Below are 12,547 nucleotides of genomic sequence, written 5' to 3'. Positions count from 1 at the left end.
ATTTTTTATAATTATTTTTATTATATAATAATTAGCTTTCTGCATAGCAATTCACCATTTTTTTTCCTAGTAAATATCATATCTTTACAAATACCCACTCACCCAAAACAAAACATCTACCATTCCAGCTCTCGGAAACGGCGCTAACGTCACTCCACTCGTGCGTTCAATTCGTCCAATCAGGAGACTACGGGTCCGCCCTGAACGTGGCCACAGGCCTCGCAACCGGCGCTGACTTCGCGATAGTGGCCTCCTTCCTGCCGGGACTCAAGCAGTTATTGCAGCTAGCGGGGCAACTTCAGGTCTATGTCAGATGAGAAACGGCCTGCTAGTTTTGATACAAGTGGTTTTGTATGACTGTTTAGTCTCCGTACCATTTTAAGTTTTGTGATTGAAAGTTCCATATCCCACAATGGGACTTGCAATAAATATATAAAAAATTGAAGTTGGTGCTATTATTGCGCTGCCAAGCTGTCTGATTCATACAAGTTATGTGTCTTACATGAATCGCGTGAAATCTGACACAATAGATTGTCTAGTGTGTCTCGCGATATCGCGATGGCAATAAGTTTAAATAACAGCACCTAAATAGCATCGCATTTAGAGATTGTGGTACGGAGGCTGAACGTCTATGAAGATCGATATACAATATAATAGATAGAAAGCTAAATACGACATTGCATTGCATAACTTATGAAATTGCATTGCATTTTTTTGTTTCCTTAATTTGACGTTGTTAAAGTTAATGTAAATGTTTAACAATTGTGAAGTTCATTGTTTTTTTTTCGTTTTATCCTAATAGTTTCACTGGTATTCAACACAGTAACTATGATAAGTAAAGAGCTTGTAAGAAATTAAAAGGGTGTAGGTGCCTAATACTTTTTTCACAACTCTTTATGTAAGTATTATACTTAATATACATATAATAGTAATGCAATGGTTATGATATAACACATAAAGACACCTTAAAGACGATTAAATTTTTTAAGAGCTTCGTAGTAAACTAAACTATTATAGCTAGCCATACTTCGGTGTAAAAGTACATAGTTAGTAATTGAAATCTCATTTATGAAAAGAGGCCTATATTTCTAATTTAACTTATTTTCAAAAATGTTTATATTCCTGCTACTGTTTTCTAACCTTCTTTCCAATATTTAACGTGAGATTAATATATTTTTTATGGTTTGTTTGATAATAAATCTAATGTTGAGAACAATTATATTGAGAATGTTATAATAATTACTTGTATCTACAATAAATACATTATAATACATTGCCAATAGATGTATCAATTTTAGAATTAAGTTATTGTGTCTTCTATAAACATAGCACAGTTACTTATTAACAAATACGTAATTATATTTATTTATCCAAAGACATCATTTTGAAAACATTGTAAATAATCAGAATATTACTTGGTTGTAGATGAAAGTTTTTCGGTTATTAACGTATGATTATTTTTAATGTATAATAATATTATACTTTTTATATACTTACTTAATTATTAACTCATTGATTATTATGAAATATATTTTTAAAAATAATTATGTACAAGTTTCATTTTAGCTTTAAATGCGCATCGGACAGTGAAATCTGTCTCCTAAAGTACAATAAGGGCTGATTTTTCAATGGTCAGATAAGTGTTATCTGAGGAATAAAATTGTTACTGTCGCATCTGACTGTTTGTATTAGACAGTGACAACAAGACTATTGAAAAATCAGCCCTAAGTATACCTGATATTTATGTAGGTACCTAATAATAAGAAAATCAAGACAATATCACAGACGGTCTGCATTGCAGTGAGTGTGAGAGATCATCTATCTAGCTTGCGGGGTAGGCGGTGGTACATTGCTGCACCATTTTCATTGTAAACAATATCCATAATGATTGATACTTAATACTTTATATGTCATCATCATCATCATCATGGCCCTGTACGACAGACGATTTAGTTAATGTCTGGAATGCACACAGAAATATAACCGACTTTGCGAGCATAAAAACCGCTAAAACATCGGTATGAAAACCGGAACACGCAAAGTTGGCAGAGCAGATAATCTTAATCACCCCATAAATTGCTGACCCTGCCCTCGAGGAAAAGGGTTTAAGATATAAAATTAAGTCCAAAAAAGTTACTCGAGAAAAAAATTTACTCGCCACCCCCTAAGAACGGACACTGAATATGCGGAGATTTGCAGAATAGCAAAAAAAAATGTTCATACCAATCCTAATCCTAAGTAATCCTAACTAATATTATAAATGCGATAGTAACTGTGTCTGTCTGTTTGTCTGTTACTCTTTCACGCCAAAACCACTGAACGGATTGAATGAAATAAGGTATACATATGGTCTAGACCCTGAGAAAGAACATAGGCTACTTTTTATCCCGGAATTCCCACGGGAAAACTTTTTAAGGCGAAGCGAAGCTCGCGGGATCAGCTAGTTATAATTATCTTCTATGTAGGCTTCAGGATTAAATTTTTAAAGATAAAGGTAGGTTTTATGGAGTGCAACTATACACTAACGTTGTATTGGTTAAATGGAAGATTATTTTTATTTTACTGATAGTGGTAGTCCTAAATAGCTATAAAATGTTTTTGAGTTGCTAAATTAGTGTTGTTGGACTTTAGCTATACCATTCTCCTTTTTCCTGTGTTCCAAATGTTTTCGGTACCTCGAGATTTTGCAGAGGTTAGTTATTTTTCTAAGCTTTAAGCTCAATAGGGAATATGCAAGTGGTTCAAATAAAGGTCACATATTAATTATAATAATCTTTGTTATTTCAAGCAAGCCGTTCGTTAGTCGAGAATCGAGGATACTGTCCCGCCATTCTTTACTCGGTAGGTGTAACAAGGGTTTATGAGTTTCGCGTTTCGTGCTTTGCGCCCCCGATGCACGTCGAGCTGTGCGCCCCTGCTGACAATCAGCAGCAAGCTACGGGACCGCTCCCACTCATGGTATGCCTATGGGACTGCCTATTTTCCACTCGTGTGGACATCGGACAATAGTTATGCATAATAATAATCGTGATTGTGCACTAGTGTGTGGAAGTAATCGTGAAATTATGTGTAAACCACTGCGCCGGGCTGGGAAACTTCGAAGATGAAGCGGGCGCTCTGACCACGTTGTACCAACTCTTGCGGGTAGTTCAGGTGAGTGCATTATCTACATTCTGTCTACATTTCTATTGAATACCTACTTAAATACCTACCTAAGCTGGTAATGAAGTACCTACTTACCTAAAAACTTGACCTACACAGCAACAAATTCACGTGTCTGTTATCGACGTCAATAATCACAGCGGCGTATTTATAGCGATCGCGATATAGTGACGTTTATCTATGTCGAGAACGAGCCCGTGCAGCGGCAGCAGGAACTATTATTTATACTTCTGATGTTCTTTAAAACGGATTAAACTTATTGCGATAGAATACCTACATAATGTTAGGCTTGTAAAATACATCTCCTGTAGTTATCAATTCGATTCGAGGCTCCCCTGTTTAAAATCATCGGATATACTTACATTGGTTGTTAATAGTATATAGGTATAGGTAGGTACTGCTCGCAAAAACAGGGCCATTACAAAATAATCCCCAGCAGCCATCAAAATAATGTTTTCCATTTTAATAATCGCACCGTTTAAACATGGTTTAAACACAGTTTGCCGAGTGCTGCGCCGAGGCGCATTCAGCCGCCATTACTGCGAGTGCACGGAATCATTGCGATGTAAATATGCTGAAAGCTACGCAATACCGAATACAAGCCATTACATTTTAGTAAATACGTAGATAGGTGTATCAGACGACCGAACGGCGTAGTGGTTAGTGACCCTGACTACTGAGCCGATGGTCCCGGGTTCGATTCCCGGCTGGGGCAGATATTTGTTTAAACACAGATATTTGTTCTCGGGTCTTGGATGTGCCCCTAAAATGGCAATAGGCCCGCCCCAGTGGCGGATTTACCTATAGGCCAAAAAGGCCAGTGCCTAGGGCGGCAGATTGAGAGGGGCGGCAAATTTGGCAAATAGTTTTTTTTTGAGTTTTTTTTTTATAATTATACGTGTACACACTATCCATGTATAAATTACGATTATAAAATACGAAAACGATTTGATTCTGGATCATTACATGAGGTGCAGGTGGGTTTTTCCGATTTCTGCCGATTTCTTCCAAAAGCAGCCAAGCCATACTTTAAACCGTGGAACCTTCACCTTAACGGCAACTTGCACTTCGCATGGTACACCGGTGACAAATTGTTTCGGTGAGAGAAGTTTTACTTGCTTAAAACGGGTTAAAAACTACCTATGATCTATTTTAAGTTAAGAAAATCATAATGCTTTATTTCTTTTGTGCATAGAGCCAGAACTTATGAAAAATATTTCATACAAAATATATTTTTGTATGAAATATTTTTCATAGATGATTTTGCAAATTTAAAATCTCGGAAGACAATAATGTAAAACTTCATCACGTGCATCATCAGCCAATAATCATCCACTGCTGGACATAGGCCCCTCCCAAGGAGCGCCACAACACTCGGTCCTCGGCCTTCCTCATCCAACCACTACCCGCCACCCGCCTAAGGTCGTCAGTCCAGCGGGCAGGAGAGCGTCCCACGCTGCGTTTGCCTGTTCGTGGTCTCCACTCGAGAACTCGTCTACCCCAACGGTTATCGGTTCTTCGGCAGATATGACCAGCCCACTGCCACTTTAGCTTGCATATTTTGACAGCTATGTCGGTAACCTTAGTCTTCTGACGGATAACCTCATTTCTGATACGATCCATCAGAGAAACCCCAAGCATAGCTCTCTCCATAGCACGCTGAGCGACTTTAAATCTGTGGACCAGTCCTACCGTCAGTGTCCACGTCTCTGCACCATACGTCATCACTGGCAGGACGCACTGGTTGAAGACTTTTGTCTTCAGGCTCTGAGGAATGGCCGAGGAGAATATGTGACGAAGTTTCCCGAATGCAACCCATCCCAATTGGATGCGCCTTGCAGCCTCCTTGTCGAAGTTGCTTCTGCCTAGCCGAATAGTCTGCCCGAGGTAGACATATTCTTGCACAACTTCGATTGTTGCCTCACCAACGGCGACCGGCTCCGGTTTGATGTGAGCATTGTACATGACTTTCGTCTTCTCGTACCGAGGCCTACACGTCGGGAAGCAGCATTTAGGCCACTTAGCATCCAGCTGAGTTTCTGCAGAGATTCTGCCATAATAACGATGTCGTCCGCGAAGCGGAGGTGTGACATGTACTCGCCATTTATACATATGTGTGCCATGTCCTTTCCAGTCCAACGACTTTAAAATGTAAAACTTCAGCACTTATTAATTTATCTCATTGTCTTTTTTGTATTGTTTTTAAACTGTTAAGTGCATTTTTTTTAACAAAAGCAATGTTTACTGACCACTCATTATTTTGTCTGTAGTGTAAGTATTTTTAAGTCATGCCTTTCCCCACCTTACGATTAGTACATACTGTTGTTTTAACCCCTGACGCAAAAAGAGGGGTGTTATAAATTGACGTGTCTGTCTGTGGCATCATAGCACCCGAACGAATGAACCAATTTCAATTTAGTTTTTCTTTGTATCACATGTGTTTTACGGGAGAGTGTTCTTAGACAATATGTTTGCTAAAAATCGATTGAGCCGTTTAAAAGTTACAGATGTTTTACGCTTTAAAGTTGAGGTTTTTTTATTTGCCTGTCAAATTAAACTTGTTAGGTCAACATTAAACTCTTCAATATTACATAGCCGGTTGCAAAAATAATCTAGTAATTAAATGACAGAAATATCATTAAGTTCACAATTGTACTAATAACGGAATTAAACTAATGAATAAGTAGGGGATCAAAAATCAGTAGGGGCGGCAAAATTTAAATGGCCTACGGGCGGCAAATTTGTAAATCCGCCACTGGCCCGCCCCCTATTACATTGGGACTAACATACACTCTGGCGAAAAGTGGGTGCAGCAATGCACCTCTGCCTACCCCGCAAGGGAGAGTACATTAGTACAAGGCGTGAGTGCGTGTTTTTTTGTTTTTTTTTTGTTTATCAGGATATTAATAGCTAGGTAATAGGGCATGCAATACCGCAATACCGGTATTGCGTAATACCGGGATCCCGGACAAAATCCACGCTTTTTCAATACCGGTATTGAATGTTAATACCGGAATCGGTCATTTTTTAGGCTAAAAATCAAGCGATTAAGATATAGTTAGCCTTGTGCTCCTATATACTATGAAAGTGCACTTGATTTCAACCGTTACATGCGGTTTTGGGCCTTTGGCTTTGGAAACCTACTTGTTGTCCATGCGTTCTAAAATTTTAACTCTAATACTCAATTCTCGTAAAAAATATGACATAATACAGAATTTGATTGCTTTTTCTTGTTGTATTTTGCCCTATACGACCTTTAAATAAAATATAAGCCATTTATAACAAGAAAGTCTAATACCGGTATTAATACCGGGATCCCGGTATTGAGTTCTAATACCGGAACTTAATACCGGTATTGAAAATATTACCGGTATTGCATGCCCTAGTAGGTAACTGAAGTACCTACCTATGTCTAATTAATAACTAGTAGTTAACTTTCATATTCTGACACGCCCTCGTGGTCGACCACAAATGCGATGGACTGACGATATAAGGAAAACATCTGGTAGCAAATAGATAGAGATAGCCCAAGATCAAGATGAGTGGCATAGACTGAAGGAGGCCTACACCTTTGAGGTTGAAAACGGCTAAGAAGAAGAGAAGTTAACTTTACCTCTAGGAAGAGAAGGTCATAGGTAGGTAGTTGCCGTTGATCCGATTTTTATGAAACATGGTTAGGATCTAAGTAAGGTTAAACTTACAACCCGTTATATGTGCATGCAAAGCCACATACCTACCTACAACATAAGTATACAGTCATATGAAACTTTATTTAGCAACTTTATTATTCGGTTGGGAGTTTACATTAAGCCCTCATTTTCAATACGAATTTGTGCAATTACTTAGCAACGGAACATAGCAAAAGCAAAAGCATTCTTATTAGCAAAAAGCCATGCGACCGTCAGCCGGGACGCAACAAAAGGGTATTAAAAGCACAAGTAACAACATCTTTTAGTTTTATTCATGTACCTACATAGCGCGGGGGTGGATGCGGGAACATTGTGTCGAGACGGCGGCGGCGGCGGCGGCGCTATCGCGAGGCTACCTGGATGCAACCTGCGCTGGTTTCCATTGCCTAGGTGTTACGTCATTGTTAGAGCCTTCTTAGACCGACTATGTCTTATGAGAGCCAATAACCGACTGTAACATCCACCAACAGGTAAATCTAGAGATCTAGGGTCACTTGAACTTTAAACGAACCGATTGCACAATCAGCTCTCTGAAAGCCCTGTCTGCTCTGACAGATTCATCATAATCAGGAGCGGATTTACCTACAATCTTGCCCTAGGTCCGGCCCTGCCCTAGGTCTAGCCCAAAAACTATATATAATAATGTACCTACCAGATGCCTATTCGCCATTACATGCTTTGCTTTGCCGCCCACATGTACTGCCCTAACCTCCAAGATCGATGAATCAAAGTAAGTACTCTAGCTCGATTCATGTAAAGTAACGATTATAAGAGAGTTCTCCGAATCTTCATATTATATCGTCAAGCAAGATCTTCGCTGGTGCCGTGCCGTAGGTACAGTGGGCCCGCGCGCCGCCTCGCGGATAAGCCACGGACCAAGTCTCACCCGCTCCGTATCCGCATTTAAAATAACACAACCGTCACAAATGAAACACCGCCATTGTACTAACTTTATTGAGGTTTTCCTTCACGTGTGTGTGTGTGTTGCAGACTGGGATTGCACGCTCTGCCGGTTTCTTTATAATTAAGGCCAAATGAGATAGGAGATATACCTACCATCTACCTACATGTATGATTATGTATTTGAAAACTTGACTTGTTTTCTACATTTTTGGGTGGTAAAGAAAATGTTTGTGTTATTACTCATATAAAAAGCAGAGAGTCACATCCTGATGTTTAAATGTTTTCAAATTTTTAAATTCAAGTCTACATAAGTAATTCTTTGCATGAGTAGGTAACATTAAAACTCCTTCTTGCTGCAAACACACGCAAAACAAATAATCAGCTGAAGAGCTAAATTGTCAGCAGCCAAGTTATTGGCACACGATTTCTATATAGGAACTAAACTACTATGTAGGGACGCATTATAGTAGTGGTATAATAGACGCCGTAACTTCACGCGCCAGAAATGACGTGTCCTGATTCAAACCCGATAGAATCTCGATGGCAAACAAAACGCCGCCTATACATCACGCCCTTATCGCCATCGTTTGCAAAACGTTATTACACCCCGATGCTAGATTGTCCGTGCCTACACCAGGAGACCGAAATTTCATATTTCATGTCCGTATTATGCGTTGTTTATTAGGGAGCGGGCGTGTGTGTACTTGTGCCCTATGCTCATACTCCTGAAGATACATAATGGGACGCATAATATCAAAAATACTTCTGCAATGTAGTAAAGTACCCATAGGTAGTTTTAGGGGTTCTACCTTTTTTGGCATAAGATTTATTTGCCTAATCTCGTATTGCATAGTAACGTTTGGTCAAAGTCTCGTTACGCCGAAAATCGTATGGCATAAATCTCGTTTAGTAAAAAGTTATTTCGCATAACATTGTTTAGTCTAATAATGGTATGGCCAAATCTTGAATAGCCTAATAATGCTATGGCATAGGTTTATACAAAGTAATAATATTCGTTTGGCTTTAATTTTGACGGAGCGTCTCCCTACATAGCGCAAACTGGTGCCTTGTATTGTTTCCGCTGTTTGGAAAACGCTTCGCTCCGCTTCGCTCCGCTTCGCTGCGCTCCGCTTCGCTGCGCTCCGCTTTGGTTTTGATGAACATGTGCACCTAACACGCTCCTCCTCGCTTTGCTCGTCGTCGCACCTATTTTTAGGTTACGATCTCATGGGGTTTGTAATAATTATATTGGTCGTTAACTTTAGATTTTTTGATCATACAATATCGTGATTTTCGGGATGTAGGAGAAAAATACCACAATTTGTACATTTACTACATACTTAATATATTATTTATTAAGATAACATTAGGAGAAACAAGATTATACATAGGTATAGATGAACATAAATTTGAGCAAACGAAACTTAGGTGTTTAAAGATTGTGCCTAAAGAGTTTTAGACGAAACGAGCCTTATGCCACATAAGTCTTGGCAAAGTGATGGTTCGGCTAAAAAAGTTTAGACCATACGAGTTATGCGAAATGAGTTTTGGTCAATAAAGATTATGCGAGATGAGCGGAACCCAGTTTTAGGTCCTAGAAAACCTATGCAAATTACAATTACAGCTCGGTTGGCATAATACACTCACGAGCAAAGTTCCTCTTACAAAATTCCATCCCTAAATAACGAATTACATATTTAATAGGAAATTTTAACAAAATGTTTATGTTTTTAGTTGGTAATCTGGTGCACATTTAAATGTAGTTCAATATTGCAGACGGCGCATTAACCTAGCTAATTCGGCTTAGGAGTAATTTGGCGCTTTTCTCACTGGAACTGTGAAAACTCTCATTCAACTTTTCCTGTGAGTGTATGAAAGCCGTAAGGAATAAGAATAAGAAATATTACATACATAATTTAGTAGTTAGAATAGAGAATAGAATAGAATACTACTTTATTGACTTAAAGACAATTTACACAAATAACAATTTACAATATAACGCAATAGGCGGCCTTAACGCTAAAAGCGATCTCTTCCGGGCAACCTTTGGGTGGAGGAGAGACTTAAAGAATAAATGAGGAAGGTGTACAAAATGTAGTAAACATTCATGTTTAATAATAAATACTTAAATACATACATACATATTGTAATCAAAGGTAGGGGAAATAGTTATATTGTTGTAGTTTAGTGATGGTCATGTTTCTTGCTGCATTTATTTGTTTTATCCGGTATAAACCGAGTCAAATGAAATAATCGCAATTTATATGATAATCCATTTTTCTCGATAATTATCTCATTACCGATATTGTTGTGGCTCAAGCGGGTTGGTCGCAAATGGCCGGATTCGCATTTAATCGGCGTCGAACGGTCGTGTTACTGAAGCAATAGACAATAATGTTGTATCGGGTGGTTTGTTGGTACTTTTTAGTGTTAGGTACATAAGAGGAGAGCAATTGCTACTCTGGCCCATAGGTACCTATGGGCCAGAGTAGCAATTTTTGAGATATTTTGGATATGATAGGTTATAATGACATTGTATGATTGATTGAAATTACCTAATATACTTACTTATCATATCCTACATGGTATAAATTATGTAAATATAAATGATTATTCAGATTCAGAACAGTCATGTTCCCTATGGCCGTTGATACTTATAACGACATTGAATTAGGCTAAAATGCAGCTTCGAATATAGTAAATAAGTTATACTTATAGTCGTTTTTCATTTTATTAAAATCCCAGCCAATTCACAACGCGACTTTAGACGATGCCTTCCTCTCTCCGAGCTTAACTTAATGAGTTAATAACGGTCTGTTTGTTTATTTCTAACCGGAGAAATATGGCCGTTTCCCGTTATTCCCGAGTTAATGTCGCGAATATTCTCGAGATGAAGTTAATGTTGTGTCGTATCTAATAGCATTATTATTCTGTGACCGCACCTGGAGCGCCGCAGCGCAGATGTCTCGTCTGCGAAGACGTTGTTCTAGGGAAATTAAAGTTTACGTTAAGGCTAGATAAATGGAATGCTTTTTAGTTACCCGAGTGAGATAGTAAGGAAGCCAACTCACTTCTAAGTAGCTTATTTCAACTTCATACTATTTAAAGCAGAATGTTTTTCTCTGAACAAAAGTATGCGCGGAGTAATCTGGCAACAAAACCTTTGGTTCTTTGGAACAATTTTTAATTTGCGAAAAACAAAAGGGCTCTCATATACTTTTGCAAATGCGCGGGGTACACACGGGTCTATAATTTGTTTCTGCCCTGCGGCCGGCCGGTACCTACCTACGGGGAAGATGTTTTTATTCGTGTGCGGGTAGAAAGTCTTTGTTTCTGCCCGGTTGTCGTGTGGTGATGTATTAAGGCGCGGTGGAAGCGACGTGTCTGGTGCTAGGTGCGGTATTGTCTTGTGTGAGGAAGCTTCCTGAAGGGATGTCTGAAAATGTCGCCCGTCTTTAGGATGGTGAAATGTTCAGTCCCCTTTTTCGCTTCCGACTGTATTTACAAGAACCCTCTTTTTTGGGTTTGTTTGATACCTTTATCTGTGTGTTTTTTCTCTGCACAGTATCATAGCCGCGAAATGTTGATTAAATTGAATGCGCTTTTTTATCTGAATCGTTACTTGATCCATGACGTTTTATCAGAACAGCCGAATTTGATAATGATCTCCATAATACGAGTATATAATACGGTGTACAAATAAAGTGTATTCTATCTATCTATCTATCTATCTATATATTTATGCTCCATATTTAAAATATATTTTTAAATATTATCCCACTTAAGTAATAGGTACATTATAAGAACATGCCTAATATCTTTATCTTTTATATTGGTGCAGACTATGCTACAAGATAACAAACGCTATTTTTATAATCGGAACTGCAAATAGCAACAACTTCCTATCTGATAAAAATATAATCATCTAATGAGAATTTCATTTGTAATGATCTCCCAGTAACTATACTTACGTGGATTTATTTAAGAGTGGAACTGGAATGTGACTTTAACTGCTATTGTTAATAATTCTATCTGTTGGTGACTGCTCGTTACTTTCAGGCAATTAGAATAAAACATGTTGATCGGTCATCATTAGCCTATAGCAGTCCACTGCTGGACGTAGGCCTCTCCCAAAGCACGACACTGGATGCGATCTTTAGCTTTCCGCATCCAATTTGATCGATGGATCTTTCAAATTTCTATGAAAATGGTATACTCACTGATAGTTGTAGACCCTCTTCCATATACATATCGGTATATAACATGGATTTTCTCTACCTCCATGCTCCAACCCCATGTGTACGTGCCATCTTAATCACCTCATTTCCCCATAATCAGTAAACTAACCATCCTCCGCTGACCACTACACGACGCCTCATCCATTACTCCCCGCGCGACTGAGGTGTGTAAAAAATTCTATAATCTGGCTATTTGGCAAATGAACGACGGCTATATGGGGTATGGGTGAGTCCCAGAGTCGCATTAGGCGCATTTGGGGGTAAGAAGGGAAAGGAAGTTTGGATGTGGCAGAAATCGAAATGATGTTTATACTTTATATAGATGACGAGAGATATGAAAATGTAGATAACATATATCTAGCTGCCATTGCCATTCTATATGTCACTGGAACTTTTTCATTGCTCTGAGTGTAGTCTAAGCTTGACTAATTAAGGTGACTGAAACAATATTTTTGGCGCATTTAAATCATTGGTACTAAATCAAACCTCTACTAGCTGATTCGTTTGAGACACATTAAATTTAAGACACTGTAAACTCAGATGAAAAGTCAGTTG

The 12,547-nt window shown here is 38.5% G+C and overlaps 1 protein-coding gene across 1 annotated transcript in view; it reads left to right on the top strand.

The window, feature by feature from the left end:
* The window catches only part of LOC105386234 (protein transport protein Sec31A), a 43,397-nt gene extending 41,850 nt beyond the window's left edge, over positions 1 to 1,547 (top strand). The window contains exon 30 of the mRNA XM_048625460.1: positions 129 to 1,547. Coding sequence (XP_048481417.1) covers positions 129 to 317 — 189 coding nt within the window. The 3' untranslated portion in view covers positions 318 to 1,547. The remainder of the gene's footprint in view (positions 1 to 128) is intronic.
* The last annotated feature ends 11,000 nt before the right edge of the window (positions 1,548 to 12,547 follow it).

The sequence above is a fragment of the Plutella xylostella genome, chromosome 3 (genome assembly GCF_932276165.1).
Source record: "Plutella xylostella chromosome 3, ilPluXylo3.1, whole genome shotgun sequence".
Taxonomy (NCBI): domain Eukaryota; kingdom Metazoa; phylum Arthropoda; class Insecta; order Lepidoptera; family Plutellidae; genus Plutella; species Plutella xylostella.
The sequence above is the reverse complement of the archived record's forward strand: the minus strand, read 5'-3'. Positions and strand labels throughout refer to the sequence as shown.